This window comes from Gossypium hirsutum, chromosome A08, assembly GCF_007990345.1.
Source record: "Gossypium hirsutum isolate 1008001.06 chromosome A08, Gossypium_hirsutum_v2.1, whole genome shotgun sequence".
Taxonomy (NCBI): Eukaryota; Viridiplantae; Streptophyta; class Magnoliopsida; order Malvales; family Malvaceae; genus Gossypium; species Gossypium hirsutum.
In genome coordinates this window covers 61,846,997-61,870,118 of record NC_053431.1, presented here as the reverse complement: position 1 = coordinate 61,870,118, position 23,122 = coordinate 61,846,997, and the positions used below count along the sequence as shown (strand labels likewise).

The 23,122-nt window shown below is 33.2% G+C and overlaps 1 protein-coding gene across 2 annotated transcripts; it reads left to right on the top strand.

The window, feature by feature from the left end:
* Nucleotides 1-14,871: 14,871 nt before the first annotated feature.
* On the top strand, nucleotides 14,872-19,213 carry LOC107914729 (uncharacterized protein At3g49140). 2 transcript variants are annotated; one of them, XM_016843778.2, is made up of 11 exons: nucleotides 14,872-15,091; nucleotides 15,315-15,405; nucleotides 15,588-15,807; nucleotides 16,192-16,294; nucleotides 16,378-16,445; nucleotides 17,103-17,267; nucleotides 17,372-17,494; nucleotides 17,720-18,058; nucleotides 18,376-18,528; nucleotides 18,811-18,906; nucleotides 18,991-19,213. In XM_016843778.2, the coding sequence occupies exons 1-11, from the start codon at nucleotides 15,019-15,021 to the stop codon at nucleotides 19,078-19,080; spliced, it is 1,521 nt and encodes a 506-aa protein (XP_016699267.2). In that variant the 5' UTR covers nucleotides 14,872-15,018; the 3' UTR covers nucleotides 19,081-19,213. The 2 variants fall into 2 exon arrangements, with proteins under 2 accessions (XP_016699267.2, XP_016699335.2); XM_016843846.2 differs by having other exon boundaries at nucleotides 14,876-15,091; nucleotides 15,594-15,807.
* Nucleotides 19,214-23,122: the final 3,909 nt, after the last annotated feature.

Here is a 23,122-nt window from a genome sequence, read left to right as displayed (position 1 = left end):
AAACTTAAGCATTTAACTTAACAACTTAACCATTATTTCCCAAATCACAAACAAAACATATCATAGGCATGTAAAATTATATTTTACCAATTGTTAGCCAAATATAAATACACACCCCTTGACCATTTCCAAAATACACATGCATAGCCTTCTTTTAACCATATATTCGATCATAAAATTTATTCTTCGATAATTCAACTAATTTCAAAATTTAAATCAAAACTAATTGTACCATTTATAACCGTACCTAAATGAACATCAAATAATTTACAAAACATATTCATACTTTTACATCTCAAACCGTACCTTAACAAACAATATGCAAGCTATCACATATACATAACTTAGCTTATGAAAGCATATGTATTATATCATAAACACATCATTTACCAATTTACCTCACTTAAGTCGAATTTTATAATCAACCCCACACAAAATATACCATAAATCATACTTCCAAAATGAGCTACTTTCATGGCCGATTATAATTCATCATTGACACATCTCATTTCTGAATCATATAACCAACATCACAAACATATTTAACATAAAACATACTTCCAAATTAAGCTTATAACATAACCATATATATATACCAACATTAGTATCATGATCAAGCCATTTTCGCATGGCTTATATATATATACACATACTAAAATCAACATATCCAAATATAATCTAGCCTATACATGCCATAGGTTCGAAATTCAACTTATAAAATACTGAAAATAGTCGATAGTGTGACAAACTTCGTTGACGATCCTCGAGCTCGTAACTTGACTCCAAAATTTATAAAACAAAGGCAAACATACACACACAGTAAGCTATCATAGCTTAGTAAGTCATAAGCAAATAAATAACTCAATGACATAATCAACTCAAATTAACCAAGCTAATTCATGCTATTATAATCATATTTAATTTCAAGCTTACAGTTTCATATTCAACATATACTATAATATATAAACTTATCTTGGCCGAATATACATATACCTATTATCAAAGTATCATTCAATTTCAAAGTCATAATATCATTATGTAACCGAATATATATACATTCATATGCATATACTCATGAATCAAACTGTAATATCACATACTTATGCATAACATGTGGCCGAATATACTTCACAAATACACATATATTTACATTAGCGTCATGTAGAATTTGCATCACACATTAAATAACCAACTTACCTTATTTTCAAATAAATAATCAACTATCACATACCTGATCACTTTAGCTCGATTTACATATTTGATCACAACTTATCATTGCCCGTTGAACCATTCGAAATTGAATAGGATACTCGGATAATCACAATATTGTACAATGCCAACATCCCAGACGTGGTCTTACATGTAATCATATTCGATGCCACTATCCTAGACAGGGTCTTACACGAATCAAATACGATGTCGATGTCCCAGACATGGTCTTACACGTAATCACATATCGATGCCAACGTCCCAGAAGTGGTCTTACACGAATACACATATCGAAAGTCCAATGTCATGACATATTTATCCTAGCTATTCCTACGGTTCATACGGGCTTTCGGACATCGTAACTCGGTCAAATTGAACTCGTACACATAGATTTCAAGCTTATACATATTCGCCTTCCACATATATACTATCAAATTATTTATTTCAGTATATATAGTTCGTATTTAATCAAATAATAACATCTATTTTCTTATAAACTTACCTCGGACAACGATAATTGGAACGGGACGACTAATCGACAACTTTGGTTTTCCCCTGATCCAAATCCGATTTCTTTGGTTCTTGATCTAAACATATTCAAATTAAACTCATTCAAACATATTTTCATTCAATTTAATCCAAAAACACATAAATGGGCAAATTACCATTTTGCCCCTGACATTTTACACTTTTTACAATTTAGTCCAAATTGCACAAAACACAAAACATCCAAAATTTGCACACACCATGCTTAGGCTGAATGTTACCCATGTTCATACAAGTCCATACATTTCATTTATTTCACATTTTAGTCCCTCAATTTATTATTTTTGCAATTAAGCCTTAATTACTCAAATTCATCAAAAATTCCAATACAAAACATATCAATCCAAAACATATATTTCATAATTCATCAAATAACACCACAAAACTCAATTATTCATCAAAATCATAACCCAAAATATTCATCAAAGTCAAAAATTCAAGTATGGGCTTTGTACATTACACTGCAACGATCTCAAAAACGTAAAAATTATCAAAAATCGAGCTAGTTACATACCTTAGTCAAGCTTCAACAATGGCCGAATACCCTAAGCTTTATTTCTTTTCTTTCTTTTTCTTATTCGGTCATAGAAAGAAAGATGAACAAATGGCTTTTAATTTTATGTTTTATATTTTTATAACTTATTAATCATTTTACATTTATAACCTTTATAATAAAATTTTAAACCATTATAATTCATGGTTATAACCGTCCATCACTTTAACAATGGTTATATTGCATTATAAATACCTCAAATTAAAAAGACAAGAACAATTCGGCCCTTTCACATTTCACCATCAAAATTTCATTTTACTCGATTAAGCCCTTTTTATTAAATCGGCACTCAAACGACAAAATTAAAACATGAAAATTTCACAAATATAAATCCACACATAATAAACACAAAATATTTTTAAAATATTTTTCTGACTCATATTCGTGATCCCGAAACCACCATTTCGAATAAGATCTAAATCGGGCTATTACATCCTACATCTAAAATTTAAATGACACACGGCTATGTGGAGTGATCGTTTGTGTCACATGTCCGTGTGCTAACCCATGTCCCAGGCCGTGTGCTCCTAATTTAGCTTTTAAAACAAGTCATCTCATGTAACGCCCCAATTTTCGGGAATTCTGTGAATGTTGACATAGGTTTAATTATGTTAGTGGGCCTCTAGAAGGCCCAAGCTTAAGATAGAACCCGGCAATTTTAGTTAATTTTTGTTCCATAAGAAAAAGGGGGTGAAATTACGAAATAGAACCTATGTGAAAATGTTTGAAAATGCTATAGGCTAAATTGAAGTGGCCAAATAAATAGGAGTGCAAAATAGGAGGATTTGCATGACAAACCTCCCATTTTACATGAAGTGGCTAGCCATCATGTTGTTGTAGACAAAATGTGCACTTGATATCCATAATTTATGGTACAAATTGATACAAATTGATAATAGGTTAGGTAAATGTTCCATGATAATAGGTTAGGTAAATGTTCCATGATAATTGGTTAGGTAAATGTTTCATGATAATGGGTTAGGTAAATGTTTCATGATAAGAATTTCATGTCTTTTGTATTAAAGAATTAAATGGATGAAATATGAAGTTTTATTAAAAGAAAAAGGGGTGAAAAGAACAAAGTTTTGTCCATCTTTGTTCATCATAGCTGAAAGTTAGAGAAGAGAAAGGAGAGGAGAAAGCTCTTGAGTATTCGGTCATTAGGAGGAGGAAAATTGAAGGTAAGTTCTTGGTACCTTGCTTCTATTTTGAGGTTCATGAGTTCTTCTTAATTCTACCTTAACTCTTGAAGTATATTTTGATTTTTAGTTGTGTTGTGAGCATTTAGTCATGAATTAAAATGAAGGAAATGGTTGTTGTTTCATGTTCTTTTGATGAAAAATGGAGGATAGGTGAAGTTGAGCCAAACAAATGAGCATGCATGTGCCTTAGATGTTAAAGGGAAAAATCAGCTAACATGTTGTGCTTTAAAATGATGAAATGGAGACTATACTTAAGTAAAATCATAGATATGTGATGATTGATTGGTGATATACATGTTTAAATAACAAGCATGCAAGTTAGGTGTGAAAGAGTGATTTGGTAATAAATCTGCTTGGGACAGCAGCAGTAACGTGACTTTGGAAAATCACCATAAATTGTGGGAGATGAGTTAGAAGCTGCATAAATTATGTAATTAAAGCTTAATGAGTCTAGTTTCAAATGGAATAAACTAGAACATATTTTGAATTCTGTACAATGAGAAATTTGATTCGTAATGAAGAGTGGTCAGATTAGTCAAACAGTGAAACATGGGAAACTTTAAGAAAAATCTGGTATTGATTGGCCATACCAAAAATTCTGAAAATTTTGTAGATAGAAGATATATGAGTCTATTTTCATGGAAAATTAACGGCACTTGATTTGGAGTTTCGTAGCTCCAGTTATAAATAATTTAGTGACTATTGCTCAGGAAGACAGCTTGCAGTGAAATTATGATTATGTGGTAAACATTGACAAAAATTTGTTAATGAGTTGCTTATTGATTTCTTATAAGCTTACTATGATTTGTAGGTGTGGTTGGCCGAATATTGTAAGGGGTTAATACGTAGTTTGTATTTGAATAGTTAGATTAACGTGTTAGTAATCCAATTGTAGGCGGTTCGTGTGTAGATCTCGTCAGCATATCGTCGCAAACAGGTGTGTAACTAACACCCTCTTTCTTAGTCTGGATCGGCAAAAGCCGAAAAGCCGAAATGCCGAAAACTGGTATTTTGTAGATTTGCGAGTGTGCGAATGCTCGTGAGGTAAATCGATTAATGTTTTTGGTAAGCTGCAATGTTTGGACTGCAAAGTGCATGATTTCTGTGCCCTCGATATTTTTGGGCTTAATGGGCCAAAATTGGAATGATGGGCCAACGGGCCCAATTCGGTAAGAACCCTCAGTAGTGATTTTGTTAGTACGTGAAAGGTAGGAATATGCATGAAAAACCCTAAAATAGATAAGTTACTGAAATATCTTTAAAAGTGGAAAATTTACAGTTTTACCCCTAGGAGGTAAATTACCGAAATACCCCTAGGGTTAAATTGACCTAAATGCATGTTTGACTGTTGTTATTTACTGCATGCCATGTTGTTATTATCTGATGCATGGGACTGGGATATTGACGGAGGAAGTACTGAAAGTGGCTTGTCCACGTACTGGAGGCTTTGCCTCAATTTACTGTTAACTGAGCAGCAAGGCTGCAACTGTGGAGTGTTGGGCTGGGTGGGTTGAGCTATTCTCCACATGGAGTGTATGGCTGGTACGGGTGGAGTGTAGTGGTTGGTGGGTTGAGTAGTCTCCCCAAATGGGCTTGCATATGTTTACTGATGTTGCATGTATTTTGAAATGGGCCTATGGGCCATACTGTTATCTGAATAAAGGGCTAAGGCCCAGTTTTATTGTAATCTGAAAAGGGCTCTGGCCCAGTACCACTGTAACCTGAATGGGCTTAGGCCCAATAGACTTGAGCTGACTTGGGCTTTGAATGGGTTTTCCTTACACACTGAGTTTCCCCAAACTCACCCCTTTTATTTTCATCCACGCAGGAAATCCCCAACCATAGTGGGCTTGGAGCTGTGAGGGAATTCGGAGTGGCTACCCGTTCTGAAAGTTTGATTTTCTTCTGGTGAACTGGACATCCTTTTATTTACGTTTGAAGTTTTTGGGCTTTTAAATGTAATAAGGCCGCTTAATTATTTTTGATGGTTTTAATATGTATTACTAAGATAGGTAATACTTATTTTAACTGTTGAAATTGGATAGCTTTAGGGCGCGTTTTCAAAAACAACAGTTGATTTCAAAATAACACGACAACAAGCAAAGCTTCCGCAATGAAAGTATTTTCCAAAATTAATCACTTTTCCTAAAAATGACATAATCAAATCGGTTTCTAGAAATATCCATGACGTTAAGGTGTGGCAATGGCGGTATGCATGTCTAGGATTGGATCCGAAGGGAGCTTGGTACTTAAGCAGTCCGATGGACTCACCACCTCTTTTCCGGTTTCCTACCTGGTGCACAGCTTCCATTCACTTTAACCTATAATGAAATTTTCTTTTAAAACACTAAGTAAGTTTTTCTCGGTTCAACAATATAAAATGTTTTGAATGCTTCGATGTGGCATGTCGGATCCGGTCATAACGTCTGGGCCGGGTTTGGGGTGCTACATCTCAAATCCCACACACTTTTATATGACCAAAAGTGGCCCTAAACTTCTTTTCAATCTAAACCATCACAACTTACAATTTAGCTAGGCATAACCAACATGATCGTATTCAAATGTGTATAGCCATAAAACCAAAGACAAAAGGCATTATGCATATCAAGGTTTGGTACAACTCAAAAACATTACCATATTGCCAAAGTAGCAATAATTCCTATACATGTTAAAACGCATATCACACATACACTTCATTTAATTACTTCATTCTCAATTTATACCACCTAGCCATACTTCTTCACAAGACACACATAAAAGACCAAATTCACCTATCAACACAAGCATATACCAACTAATTTCAAAAATATATATACACAAGCAGGTTAAGCATAGGCTCGAAACAGATCATATTAACATACTACCCTATACATGCCATTTATAACGAATTCAATATATTCATAGGTTACTGAAGCAGATCGACGGATAGTGTGATCGTGCTCCAATGTTAATTTCAACCGTTTGAGCTTTTTGATGATCTACAAAATAATTAAAACAACTGTATAAACAACTAATGCTTAGTAAGTTTGTATAAAGGAAACTCAAACTTATCGAATACATTAAATTAAGTAATCAAGCATAATTTTCTTAGTCATAGTCCAAATTTCCTTTCGTAGAAGCAACATCTCACATGGTTAGTTGGCGAAGCAATACCCATATAAATCCAACCAAAACATGGTATAAAACATGTCAACATTTCCATTTCATAATTCATCACTTATACATGTATAATAAACCATCATTTCTTTTTAATTACACATGTGATTATAGTCCATTTCATTAGCCAAAATCATGATTCATTTCATATATTCATATACCTATTTTAGCTTTATTTACCTGTTGAACCAAATAGAATAACATCAAATACTTAGGATAGTACTCATATAACCATTTAATTCTCTAAACACACCACAAATATAACTAGATAACGTATTTATAGACATATTAAACATATAATTACCAAGGCATTAATATTCATTATCAAACTATACTAATCAAAACATTCATTTCATATTCATACTTATGATACATATCTCACCTGAAACATGTTACCTGAATAGCGGATGGTTGAAGGATAAGATACTGACTATCATTTTAGACTTTTCCATTGATATCCTTTTTTTTCAAATACATCCTTTTCAACCTTTTCATGTGTTATCCCTTTCGGGTAGCTTCCTTTTCAACCTTTTCAATTATTTAGAAATTCCGAATGTAGTGCCATGGTGTCTTTCAACTATGGTCTTTTCTTTTTTGAGGTATTTTAATTATGATCCTTTCCTTTTTCTCAAATAAAATAAACCAATTAACAATTTCATAAACACATATATAAAGCTATAAATTAATATTTTAAACTCAAAAGTAATATTTTAAAATGAAACATGAACTTACCTGAACTCATAACGACTTCAAACACAAATCGACCACTATTCTGCTACTTTGATTTTTCTGTGATTTGTGTCCATTCAAATTGTTTCTTGATCTAGATAAATATTTTTATTCAGTTAACCTCATTCCAGCATTTAAAATAATCAATTTAGCTTATAACCCTTAATTACAAAATTTACAAAATTACCCTCAAAGTTTTCCTTTTATGCAATTTAATCCCTAAACTTGAAACTTGCAATTTCACCATTTTTAACAATAAATCATACTAGCTGGTTTTTGCCTACTCTTATAATAGCCCCTATTTATCAATAATTTATAATATTTTCCTTAAATTTTACTACTTTCACAAATAAGTCGCTAAACCTTAAAATTATAAAAAATTACCTAACAAAATATATCTATTTAACAACCAAGCTTAGCAATCTATCACAAAACTTCACAAACATATCAATTTCATCCATGGGTTAATCTATAACATTTAAAATTTTTACAAATTGATCCCCAGGTTAGCTAGATTAAGCTAATACGAGCTCAAAAATATAAAAATCACTAAAAACGGGCATCAAATACATACCATGCATTCAAAGCAAGCTTGGTCGAAGGCTTTTGCCTTCTCTAATGGTGATTTGGCTAATTTTAAAATTACAAATTTACCCTTTTTAAAATTAGCCAAATTTCATGCTTTTAATCATCCAAAACCGTCCATTACATCTCTAATTGGTATAATTACCTTTTAATTTCGTGACTTTAAAATTTCATAGTCATTTGATCCTTTAAACTAATAGAATTCAACTTTTACATCGTTCACGATTTAGTTCTTTCAATTAATTAACTATCTAAACGTTAAAATTTCTTAACTAAATTTTAATATGAACCTAATAACTCTCTGTAAATATTTCGATTTATAGAAACGAGGTCCCGATACCTCATTTTCTAAAACCACTTGATTTTAGGGACATACCACTTGAACTTAACTACTCATTCAAATAACATAAATTACCATATCAAATTTTATTATAATATTATATTTAACTCGTAAATATTAAATAGTAATATTTAACTCGTAAATATTAAATAGTATGAACTCACTTGTCAGATTTGAGGCCCAAAAACAACTATTCCAACTCCACTGAAAATTGGGTTGTTACAAAAGAGACATTGAATAATAAAAGTCTACTTGATAGTCCACTTTTGGTGAGTGAAAATACATATGAGGTAAATTTGGAGAGTTCTCAACTGGGATGTAACACACCAAACCCGGCCTAGACGTTATGGCCGAATTTGGCGATATCACATGAGAGTGTTTTTGAAAACGCATTGACCTTAAAATTATCCCAACTATTAATTTTACTTAGTTTGAGAAAACTTGATTTAATTGATTTGATTTAAAACATTTCTTTTGAGCAGAAGCTTTTGAAAATCCCAATAAATTTTTGGAAATCGTTTTGTGTACGAAAACATTAGCTTTTAGGAAAACCGAGTTTAGTCTAAAATCCCATAAACAGTTTAAAAATCCAAATAAAGTCCATAAAGTCCCAAATTACATTAACCAACCCAGAATATAATTAAAAGAAATGAATACCGAGACTGAATTTAAAATAGTCTAAATATGTGTGGCCACCGTCGAGTCCTCTGCTGCATCGAACTGTCAAGTCTGGGGATTACCTACACAGATTAAACAGAAAAGGGTGAGTTTTCGCAAACTCAGTGTGTAATCCCCTCAGAAAATATACACAATAGCATAAACCAGGCATGCATCCAAATATCAGATAACTCAGGCTTGAACCCTTTACAGAGTCGGTGTGAACCTTAGTCCACTCAGATAAGAATCAGATACGAATGGGCCTTAGCCCATCTCAGATATATCATGCATAACAAAACAGAATAATAAAGTCCTACCCACCAGCCTCTACACACCATCTCCGTCCAACCCTACACACCATGTGGGGATAAAATCGACCCACCCATCCCTACACACCATGCTGTACCGAAATGCGGCACATAATCAGATAATTGCAACTGTGCTGCCAGATATCAGGCTAAGGAGCCTTTCAGAATTCTTCCTCCGTATATAATAACCTAACTCGATGCAATGCAGCATACAATACATGTCATGAAAATATGCAATTAACAGATTATACATACAAATCGGTCTACATGCTAAGGGTAACATGCTAATGCACATATATCACATAGTCAGATCACGTAATCAGGGGTCAAGTGACTTTTACCGACCCTACAAAAGGTCCCAGTTGACTTGGGTGACCTAAGCAACCTTTCAGAATTTTTCAAAAAATTGAGCTCACACGTCCATGTGGCCTGCCCATGTGGGCCCACACGCCCTTATGGACCACACGGCCCAAATTGGCCTTGGCCATGTGGATCACACGGCCTGGACTAGAATTTCACATGCTTGTGTCATTCACTCGTGTGGGCCCACACGCCGGTGTAACCCACACAGCCCAATAGGTAGAGCTCGTGTGTTGCGCACAGCCTCACCGGCCATCACACAGTCGTGTCATGCGCCCGTGTCTTGAGCACACGGCCTGGCTTGTCGATCACACGCCCGTGTGGCATCAACAGTTTCATTTTTCAGCTTTCATTGATTCTCGTTTTCTATGTTTTTGAGTACACACCTGTATTTTTTATGCTGCTAAAACAACCACGAGCACTCCCAAACCTACACACGACGTTACAACACCTAAAAATCAGTCTAAAACCTTGATTAATCTAAAACCACCTTCTTAACAAAGGTTAAAACATCGAATTAACACTTACCTCGAAAACTCGGGACGCTTCCAACTACAACTCGGCACTAGACAGCCCCTTACACCCACTCTTCCGGTGTCAAAATAGTAAACATAGCTCTCCAATTAATATCTGAAAATCAAGATTACAAAGCACCAAAAACACTTACCACTCGAACTATGGATAGCGCAAAAACTCAAAATCGCAGGAATTCCACAGCAAAATCGGTAGAATTGGAAAAATAGAACGAACTTTAGGAAAACGAGAGAAGAGAAACTAATGTCAATTGTTCTCGGAGAAGGGGGGGAAATTTTGGGAAAAGAAAAGAATAATTTTGAAAACAAAAATATTTTTTCAAATTAACTCCCAAATCCTTACTTTTCTCCCACTAATTCACTTCCTAGACTTTTAGTCCATCTCAAACTTTCCTGGACAGACAAGAAAAAAAATGCCTATGACAAGATTCGAACAAAAGACTTCCAACATATTAACACCCCACTTAACCACCAGCCAGCAAGCCCATTCTGATATGGTTTTACAAATATTTAAATATAAGCCTATTAAACAAAGTTAAGGCTATATTCAGAAAAATACCAAAATTTACCCAAGTCAGGGCTTGAACTTGGGACCTCTCACACATACCAAAACACTTAACCACTGAAGTAGATACACATTTATTTCATAAATTCACAGAAACAAAGGTATAACTTTTTGGGCGTTACATGGGAAAAGAAGATGAAAAGAAAAAAATATCTATGCAAAAGTGAGGAATGATCATGTTTTAACTAATCATAACTCAGATCTTTTCAATGGTGTTTTTTTATTACAAGATTCAAGGACTTCCAATTACATTACCCTATTATCGATAGACAATTTTACTTGTGGGAGAGAGATAAGTTGAACATTAATAATTCTCCACAAGTGCTACAAGGTAAGAAAGGAAAAGAAACATTAGAAATTGAATTAAGAGGGCATACATCGCATGTGTTTGATAAGTATGCTACTGATTTCTTATGACATGCTTTCTCGTTGGTCAAGTTTCAATAAACTTTTGTCTGTTTCAATTAATTTTATGGGTTTATCTAGATTTGTAAAGGTTAAATATAGTAATTTTATTACATTCAGTAGGTTTATTAAAACATTTTATACATTTGCTCTTGCAACAAAATTTATCTTTCTAGTTTATTAACACATTCACTCACAACTAATTTATAATAAACTAACTTATATGAAGAAAAACATTATTATTGATTCAGTTGGAATTTATCAGGAGCACAAGTAAAAGGAACTCACCAAATATTATTAGGAAAAACTTTGTCTACTCTACGGGTTCTTTCCCTTTTGCACTAGGGCCTTCTCCCATTTCTTTAGTTAAATAAAATCAAACACTCTATTAAATATAGAAATAATTAAAACTTTAAAGTAAAAATGAGAATAGATAATATGCAATCATTAGCCAGAAGGAAGTTTCCTTCCCTCCATGACTTCCAGTAGAAACCTGTATAAACAATTCAACTACCCTTTCATTTCCTTGTATTAAACTAAAGAAGGACTCAATAATTTACCAACAATTGGCTTGAAAAGGTTAGTTGCTAATCAAGTTGAAAAATTGGTTCCTTCTTCAAGTAATGAAAAACACTTTAGGTTTCTTCTACACTAACAAAGATGAACAGAGAAAAGGAAAATAAAGCCTTTTCCTCTAAACTTCTATCCTATTTATATAAGAATTAGCCCGTAATCCAATTCTAAGCAAGATACCTGATAATATTACATGCACATATGAGTTCACTAATCACACACAATTCCACTAATCACACAAAATTCCACTAATCAGACACAATCATCGAGGCTCTACATGTATCATGCAAAATGACATGCTTCTTGTACGTACTCCACCTATTGTGGATTCTAAAATGAATGAACATGTTCACAATAATTGAACTCACCACTGGCAGGTTCGCAATGGAAGAACTCACCAAATGTGAAATAGGAATCCGCAAGATGGCGGAACTTGGCGGAACAATCTACAAGGAAAATACAATAAAATGGAACAAGTCAATTCTCGTGAATTTGACTTGCTCACACGCGAGTCATCACCAATCTCACTTGGCAAATCATCCAAAACATTGATTAGAAAATTTTAGGGTGTGACATTTTTCCCTACTTAATTTAGGAAGGTAAAATTTCTAGTGACATGCTTCTTGTACGTGCTCCACCTATTGTGGATTTTAAAATGAATGAACATGTTCACAACAGTTGAACTCACCACTGGTAGGTTCGCAATGGAAGAACTCACCAAATGTGAAATAGGAATCCGCAAGATGGCGGAACTTGGCGGAATGATCTACAAGGAAAATACAATAAAATGGAACAAGTCAATTCTCGTGAATTTGACTAGCTCACACGCAAGTCATCACTAATCTTACTTGGTAAATCATCCAAAACATGGATTAGAAAATTTTGGGGTATGCCATTTTTCCTTACTTAATTTAGGAAGGTAAAATTTTTAACCTTTCTTTCAACTTAGATTCATTACTCGTGCATGGATCCATGGGTTGTAATCATTGAAATTACTTTTTCACCGTGTCACGGGGCGTACCGACATTCCAATAAATGACTAATTGATTAGGATTTGTTTGGCCTAGTAGCCATAAGGCTATTTGGATGGTCAAATTCGCCATTCAGATAGGAGATAAGCTGTCTTAGTAATTATGTTCTTGCCAAATGGCCATAAGAATGAAAAAATAACCATCTGGATGGCATTAGGGTTGTTTTGAAGTGTTTTGGTTGCATTTAAATTACTAAATGTTGGTTTTATGTATTTAAGATGTCTGAACATCTATGATATGATTCCATATTAGTTTAAAATGTGATCAAAGCTCTTCAAATGTTGAACAAAGGTGCTTTTTATTAAATTATTAATGATGGTTTTGCTAAAGAAAATTTTATAAATACTAAAAATGTGCTAATGTGACATATCTTATCTATGATAATCGTCGAATATAGTAAGAGATATTGCAAATAAGCATAAAAGAAATAGAGTTATATAAAGTGAAAAAAGGGTATTGAGGTAAAAAAGGCAACCGGAGCGTTGGAGGCAAGTTGTGTATCACGTTCAAGAAAATGGAAAAATGCTACTATTAGTGGCATTTTTATTCACAAAGTGTCCCTAAAAATGGCATTTTTTTCCCTCTTTAAATTAAATAGACACATGCCAAACTCGACATATTTCCTACATCTGCCACGACCTGAAAACTTCGATTCGACTCAAAAAATCGAAGAAAAAATCAAATTTCGAGTTAAACGAATCGAGTTATTAGAGTTAATCGAGTTATTCAAGTCAACTCAAATTTTTTTTCGAATTTTGAATTCAAATCAAGTTGAATTTTTGAATTTGAATAAACCGAATATCAAACTATGATATTTTACATTTTTATCTGAAACCCTCAAACCTCTTTACATTTCCCCTAAAACTTTGACTCCTTCTCACTTTCCCCCAAAACATTTACTCCCCTCCCCACCCATCTTAATCCCTCATCTACCCCAAATCCATTTCCCACCAATTTTTTTTAATATTTTCTCTACCAAATTTTACTCCTCCATTTACTTTCCCTCAAAATTTTACTCCCAAAAACCCTCAAAACTTTTTATTTTTCCCCAAATTTTTACTCCCTCTCACTTTCCCCCTAAAACTTTTACTCCCCTCCCCTCTCATCCCATACCATCCCATCCCATCCCATCCCATCCTACCCCCATCTACCCCAAACTCATCCTCCCATTTTGTTTTAATATTTTCTCTCTAAAATTTTACTCCCCTATTCACTTTCCCTCAAAATTTTACTCCTCCGAAACTTTTTATTTCCTCCCTAAACTTTTACTTCTCACCCTTTACCCCAAATAAAAAATTAAAATCATCTAAAAAAATCCCTAAACCTAAATAATAATTTTATTTATATATACTATTTATATTATTAAATTAAATTTCACATTTTGTACTATTTAAATTATTGAATTGTTTAATCATATTGAATATTTATATTAAAATTGAATAATTAATAATGCCATAAATATTTGTGTTAAAATTTTATATTGGTATCAATTTCACAATTTATCTTTAAATTAACTTTTATTAAAAAATCACATTTTACATTTAATATATTTTTTAATTTCAAAATACATATCAGAAGATAATTGAAGCAACTAATTAAGCAAATAAGCTAACTCGTATATAAAAGATTAATAAATAAATTATGAGGTGATGAAAGTTAATAATAAATTCGATTATGATGGAAAATTTTGATTACGGTCAGTGACAGTGGTTACAAGAATCCAAAATTATTTTTTAAAATTGAACTCGAACAAATATATTTGATTCGATTTGAATTTCATCTCACTCAACTCGATTCGAGAAAATTTTAAATCGTGTTAGGATGATAAAATATAATTCGTCAACTCGATTAACTCAAAATTTTTTCATTCAATTCAATTTAATTCGATCAAAAATTCATTCGATTTAATTCAATTCGATCGAAAATTCATTCGATTTAATTCAATGAACAATGTTGTTTTCAAGTGATTTTTTTATTAGTTGATATAGTTTTATATCCAAATATTATAATTATATATTAAAGAATTATGATATTACGAGGCTGTCTTTTTATTTCTTAGTTGTCCCTACCAATATTTGCATCCATTTATATTACTCCACGTGTTCGATTGCAGGAAATACAGAACTCTTATTTGCGGCGGAGGAACTCTAGCCTTATACCTCATCTTCTCTCTTGGAAGGGAATGGGTACTTCGCTCGTGTCTCACAAAGATTTTGCACTCGTTTTTCCGGGGATAGAAATTAATTTTTGGTTTTTGTCTTAAAATATGATGATGCTTGAATCAGCTATAGCCGCCCGATTTCCCGCCGCTGCTAACTTCTGCTCCTCCGCCTTCCACCGTAACTCTCTTCCCCTCTCTGCCTACCTTTTCGAAATCATATACCTTTTTAGTGCTGTTCATGGCTTATTAAGACCTGACTAAGAGACCAACTCAATGAACTTAGCTGCCACCAATGATTCGATATGTTAGCTTTTGCTTCTTTTAAACTTTCTTGCATTTTCTAAGCCGCCAAACCGCGACTTAACCTTTTTGTATATGTTGTGCATGTACTGTTTGAGTAGATTACCGTCCTACCTGCTGCTCCGATGAGGTTACTAGTTGCCACCTCACCTCTCGCCGCCCGTTTCGCCGTGGTGGATTCGACGTAACTCGGTACTAAGTTTAATTTATATATTTCCTAATTAAGTACTTGTCCTAAGTAACACATTGGTTTTAGTCGAAATTGTAGAATTGCGCATTAGCTGATGGTGATTTTTTTTCCCATTTTTGTGTAAATGCTCATGGAGATTAAGAATAGTAGTTGTGAAATCTTAAGGACTAAGAGCTGTATGCAGGAATAGATTTCAAAGACTAAACACTGCTTCCCCTTGGATAAGAGCTCCCATAAAGAAAAAGAATCAAGTGACAGCAGAGCATTTGGGTTCTGCATCTGGTCCTACCAAGCAGAATGGAAGGCCGGATTACCATCCGTTTGAGGAGATTGGTGAGGCGAATTCTAATAATAGCGATGATGCTACACTCACAGCTGCAGAAACCTGTAGGACCATCATTGAGGTAAATTGCTTTGATTGTTGATCAAAGAATCAACTTCAGAGTTCAGATGCATGTCATTTAAGGGAATTAAAATTTTATTCTCTAAGAAAAGAAAATTAGATGTCTTTTGAGGAGTTTTGGGATCGGCTAACATTTGGAATATGTACTTTTATGCTATATTATCCGGATAGTAGAAAATTTAAGTGTTGGATATAGGTGGGTGTGTTTGATTTTTCTAAGGTTCTCTTTTTATGTCTTTGGAGAGTCATACCCGTGTTTTAATATATGGTTGACATGGGTGTCAGTTTTGGGTAGTTTAAGAAAATTGAATAGTCAGAGCAAAATAGCTTCCTACTTTTTAGCCCGTATGTGCGGCTAATGTTGGCTATAGTATATCATATTCAGGTGAATACTAAAGCTACACTTATGTTTTCGGGGATGATTAATGATGAAATTCATGAAAGTATAATGTGGCCAGACTTGCCTTATGTAACCGACGGACATGGAAGTAAGTTGACTATTCTCATATCTGTGATTTAGGCTTGTCAGTCTTATTTTATCAAATTGAAGCTGTACTCTGATGCCTTGCAGATGTATACTTTCAAGTAAAAAGTGATGAAGATATTTTGCAAAGTTTTGCTGTAGAAAATAACTTTCTGGTATGCAATATTTTCTTTCTGATAAAATTTCCAATGCTGACCTGCAATAATCTGAAACGCCTGCATGCATGGCTCAAGATGGTGCTTAGATTCTGTCTGAAGCATTTGTTTTTCAATATTGACATTAGTCTTGTTTGTCAAGGTAACCCATGAATAACTAAAAGTTCTTGAGTATTTACTATATGTTTGGTAGGAGTATTTTTTACCCATATTTTAGTACATGAGTAATAAACTAATTCAATTGGTAATATTTAGCCATTCCCATGACCTATTCTTTGCAAAAAGAGGAAAAGACTTTTGCTTATTTTGAAGAGCTCCTTTTTTCTTTTTCTTTTTTTTACAAGAGTTTTTACTCATTTTTCTAATTTCAAGTTTAAAACTGTATTAATTATTTTTTATTTTAAGTAACTACTGTAATAAATAGGCATTTTCCTCATCTTATTACACTACTAACCAAATGAGGCATTAATGTTATTGATTTGACATGATAATGAATGCGCTATTCTAATCGGAATAATGGGCTTCAATTTGAGTAAATTGGAATAATTTATAAGAATAATAACCTTTAGTTGCAGTCACATACGGAAAGGTCAACTTATAGTTCCTTTTTCTTTTTCCTGTTGCCTTCCTGAAAGCTTACGTTGTTCATTTATGCAGCAAGTCATTATAGGCTTTGATACTACAGAAATCATGAAGGAACTTGAGTTATCAGGCCCATCTGAAGTTGATTTTGAAATTGAGGATATTGACGATCAAGATAGTGATATTGAAGATGAAGATGAAGATGAAGATGAGAATGCTGAAGAAGAGGATTATGATGAGGTTTGACCCTCTCCTTTCAAATTTAACTTGTGCATGAACTTAGCTTTTCATGCAAGATGTTTCTTCTAACCTGTCTAAGACATCTTTTAATTTCTTATTTGTAGGATTTGGTTGCTGCTTTTGAAGATAATGATCAAGATGACTCTGATGGGACACTAGGAGACTGGGCAAAATTGGAGACTATGCATTCCTCCCATCCGATGTACTTCGCCAACAAGTTGACTGAGGTAATGATACTTTATGTTTGATAGTAAGGGCAAATTAACGCGGAACACTGCTTGGAAGATGAGTGAACTAAATCCATGTTTATGCCAATATAACCTTTCCTGGCATGTGTCAAGCTTGATTTGAAGGAACCCTTGGTAGCAACTATGTTTTAAAGAAAATATCTTTGATGCATGGGTTTGTACCAGTGAACATTTTCTCACTTTATCTTTTTTTATTTGTTATAGGTTGCTTCAGATGATCCTATAGACTTGATGGAGCAACCTTCGGATGGTTTAGCTATTCAAGGCCGTCTAAGGCCAGCCTTCATTGAAGAACATTCTGAAATTCAGAAGCATATATCTACCAATCAGTCTCGTAGTTCTGATAAAAATCAGGTTGAGAAAGTTGTGGGAGACAAAGTAGAAGATGTTAGCATAATTAATGGTCACAGAAATGGGTTAGGGTCCTCAGAAGATAATTCAACATCAGAAGAATCTGAGAAAAATGAAATCTCCATGAATGGGTCTTTGTTTTACAAATTGCAGATGTCTAAAATTCAGCTAATTACAGCACATGGACATCAGGTTTGTAGAAGGCTTTCGTGTTTAGTGGTTTTCATCCTCTTTCTCTTTTAAATTTTGTTTGATTAATGTGTGAATTCTTTTATTACTTGTGTTCGAGATCATTTGCAGTTCTGGTCTTGTATCCTGTTCTTAGCTAGATTAATAAAGTTGCTGATTGATATGCATTGTTTGTTAGTGTTATTAAGAAACATTCTTCTGTAACTAAATCATATTGTCATATATAATTTGCCACATAGGAAGGCTGTTCCATGGAATATAATTGAGTGCTACGCTAGCACTTGTTCCATCAGCAAAATTGATTTCTTCCATTTCTCCAGACAGATGTTGAATTAGAAGACTTCAAACAAGCTCAACCTGATGCCATTGCACATTCAGCAGCCAAAATCATATCTCGCCTGAAAGCTGGTGGAGAGAAGACCGTACAAGCACTTAAATCACTATGTTGGAGATGCAAGGGTATCCCAGTTGAGGTAAAAAACATTAAAATGGAAGTTAGGAATAACTTAACTTTGTGAATGTCTGCTGTCTGGATGTTTAGCTACTGGTACTATATCTGACCATACTTGGCAAAGTGTAAAATGTCCAAGTTTCGGAAACATGTTCTATTTTTTTTTTAAAAAGGAACCTTGAGGACGTTGACAAGTAAGATTCGTTGCCTTAACATATCCCTAATACCTTAACATTTAGTATCATTTGTTGTGTTAATTATAATACTTTAGATGATGATTCGTTTTCTTTGCAATGCATTATAGGAGGCAGCAATTATCAGTGTAGACTCCCTTGGGTTTAACTTGAGAATTTCCTGTGGAACCCAAATCCAAACCTTAAGATTCACGTATAATGCTCGGGTATGTCCCTTGACTTGTTTCTTCTTCTTATTATTATTCTTAAGATCATTGGTTTTAAGCAGTTGTCGAATTTGGCCTTTGCAGGCAACTTCAGAGTATAGTGCTGAGCGACAAATTAAGGACTTATTGTTTCCAAGGAGTCATCAAAAGCCACAGAAGAGGATAACAGGGTGATCAAAATGAGAGCTAAAGTCATCAGCATAATTCTGAATAGTTTTGTAAAATGCAGGCTGAAAGAAAGCAACAATAGTTTCCAGCATCAAGTGTATGTATTTGTTGACGCGATAATAAATTCTTTCCTTGATGATATCACAATTTAATGTTGCCAACAACCAAAAAGTCTACAGACTGATAAAAAGCCAATTGGAGGACAAGTTATACAGGCGAAGATGATCCAAAGTCTAAAACCGAGTTTAGTCTGACTTGTACGATTAGCTACCTCTACTTCAACAAATCCCCAACAAGAGGATCCAATGAATCCATATCCAATAAAAATTGGATTAAACCAGTAAAATAGTTTTTGCCTTTTATATTTAAACAGATGACTATTGTGTGTTAATATAATGTTTAAAATGTGTATAGTATTAACCATGGGAGATAAGTGAGATGATAAGTCTCTCCTACCTTAATCAGTGGTTGAGGGTTCGATTCTTGCCTTGGGTATGAGGCAACTTTAAAACTCGTGGTCAACATCAATTAAGAAGAAAAAATACTTAATACATAAATTGATTAATCTTAATAATCTTGATATCTTGCTTACCATTTCAATTTTTTTCTCAAAAAAACAATAATAATAAGGTAGGATAAATACAAAATCTAAAACCTAAAATCATGTAATGGCTAAAATCATTTTGATTCTCATTTTAAAAGTTCTAACTATAATTACAACCCAAAAAACAGATGTTTGAAAATAGTAGAATATATCATTAATGAAAGGTTAGTAATCAATTAACAAAATGGTTTAATATGTCATACTTGAGAATTAAAATTAAAAAAAAAACCCAAGAATGTAATTAAGTAATCTTAAATATTCAAAAAAGTTGAAAATATAATAATTTCAAGAGCTTTCTTTCCTATCCCCTTATAGGAAGAAATCCATTTACACGGTATAAAATTAAAGTAATTTTATATTATTTTATATCTTTTTGTACAATTAATGTTTTAACAATTTAATCGTTGGATTTATCAATATAATTGTATTTTTCATGCATGCATTTTTTTAAACTGATCTGATATCACTATCATAACGATCTACAATACTGTATATATTAATATTTATTAAATGATTGAAAGTTTTTTACATAAAGTAAATAGATAGGAATTTTTAATTTACATCAAATCTGAGGTGCATGATCTATATAAATGAAATATGAATTATGTCGGTTACATTGTTAAAATATTAATGGTACAAAAAGATAAAAAAAAAGTGCAAAATTACTTTAATTTTACCCTTGTAAGTGGATCCCTCTCCTATCTTTTGATTATTTTATAATTTGAAATATAAAGTTAAACATCTAGATTTATTTAGTAAAGCATACACAATTTGCATTAAGAACTCAGTTGTAAGCATTTTAAAAAATAGCATGCATTATATATTGTTACAAATGTATTTTTATTTTTTTTTGCCATTTGCAAATGTTAATTACTCAAATATTGGAATATATGTTGCCACGTTCATTGAAAGCGAAATAGATGCTATAGTATTGTCTAAATTGTTAGGATGTAAAATTTTATAAAATAATGTTGTGAAAATAAAATAAAAAATAAAGAACATACAGATTTTTACGTGGTAACCCTTTCGGGAAAAAACTACGAGCAGAGGAGAAGAAAATTCACTATGTCGAATTCGAATAACTACAAGATGAATAGACTATGTCTATTTATAGGCTTGTAAAGTCATATTCTAGTAAGACTGAAACACCTTATTCTAATCAATATCAAATAGATGGAATTTAATAAGGTTTAAAAAACCTTATTCTAAAATAAAATAAAAAAAGTGTAATTTTATATGGATTCTTCTTTTATTTTATTTTACCACTGTATTTTATTTAAATAAGGATTCAGGTCACTTAATTCTAACAATTTCCACATTGACATGAATTCTCAATGAAAAGTTCTTCATCGCGAACTCTCAACGAACAAGTTCTCCACCTCTTCCATAAAACCCCTTAAGGGTTTAACTTCAACAATGAACACCAACCAAGTTTAAGCAATACTCAAACTTGGTTATAGGAAGTGACTTAGTCATCATATCTGCAGGATTTTCATGAGTACTAATTTTGCTCACAACAATATCACCACGAGCAATAATATCACGAACAAAATGATACCGAACATCAATGTGTTTTGTTCTCTCATGAAACATTTGATCTTTTGTAAGAAATATGACACTCTGATTGTCACAAAATACTGTGCTGATTTGAAGGTCTTCATTGAGTTCACTAAAGAGTCCCTTCAACCAAATAGCTTCTTTACAAGCCTCAATATTACCATGTACTCAACTTCAGTGGTAGACAAAGCGACTGTAGTTTGCAAAGTGACTTTCCAACTGATTGCACAACCTCCGATTGTAAATACATAATCTGTGAGAGATCTTCTTCTATCAAGGTCTCCAGCAAAATCAGCATCAACATACCCAATAATTCCATCTTCAGTTCTTCCAAACTGCAAGCAAACATCAGTAGTACCTCGTAAGTATCTTAAAATCCACTGAACTGCTTTCTAGTGTTCTTTACCGGGATTCGCCATATATCTACTAACTGCACTGACAGCATATGATAAATCTGGACGTGAACAAACCATAGCATACATGAGAGATCCCACCGCAGTAGAGTATAGAACATGTGACATGTACTCAATCTCATTATCTGATTGTGGAGACAAAGCCGATGAAAGTTTGAAATGGGCTGCTAAAGGAGTACTAACAGGCTTAGCACTCTGCATATTGAACCTGCAAAGAACTTTCTTAATGTACCCCTTCTGACTTAGGCACAATTTACTTGTTTTTCTATCTCTGAGAATCTCCATAACAAGTATCTTCTTTGTTGGTCCTAAATCTTTCATCTCAAATTCTTCACTTAGTTGGGCTTTAACCTTTCTTATCTCTCCTTTATCTTTTACTGCTATCAACATGTCATCAACATAAAGAAGTAGATATACAAAAGAACTATCACTGTTTTTCTTAAAGTAAATACAACTGTCAAAACTGCTTCTTTTGAAATCATGAGAAGTCATAAAGGAATCAAACCTTTTATAACATTGTCTTGGTGACTGTTTCAAACCGTAAAGAGACTTTTTTAATAAACAAATATACTCCTCTTTTTCTAAGGCTATAAAACCCTCTGGTCATTGCATGTAAATGTCCTCCTCAAGTTTTCCATGCAAAAATGCAGTTTTTACATCTAATTGCTCAAGCTCCAAATCATGCATGGCCACAATACCAAGTAAAGCTCGAATTGAACTATGCTTCACAACTGGGGAGAACACATCTGTGAATTATACTCCTGGAATTTGACTGTAACCCTTTGCAACAAACATTGCTTTATATCTGGGTTCTTCAACTCCTAGAGTCCCTTCTTTCTTTTTACAACGAACAGTCTTTTTACCTTTAGGAAGTTTCATAATATCCAATGTTCTATTTTTGTGAAGTGATTCCATCTCCTCTTGCATAGCAAACATCCACTTTTCTGAGTCTTCACAGCTAATTGCCTCAGAATAATTAAATGGCTCCTAGTTTGCATCTATATCTTCAACCACATTTAAAGCATAAGCAACTAGATCAGCCTCGGCATACTTCTTTGGAGGTTTAATTTCTCTTCTAATTCTATTTTTGGCGATAGAATATTGCGGTGAAGAAGTAACTCTATTCTCAATTTTTTTACTGGCTTGAGGAGTCGACTCTGTATTAATCTGATGCTTCAACTGCTTTTGATTTTCTTTATTGGAAGAGTCTTTAAGAGATAAGTTAGGTACCATATCAGTTTCATTAAAAACAACATCTCTGCTAATCATAACTTTTCTATTTTCAAGACACCATAACTTATACCCTTTTACACCAGCTTTATAACCAAGAAAAACACATTTAATGGATCTCGGTTCCAATTTTCCATTATCAACATGAGCGTACGCAGGACACCTAAAAATCTTTAAATTAGAATAATTAGCAGGATTACCAGACCATACCTCTTGTGGAATCTTTTTCTCAATGGCAACGGAT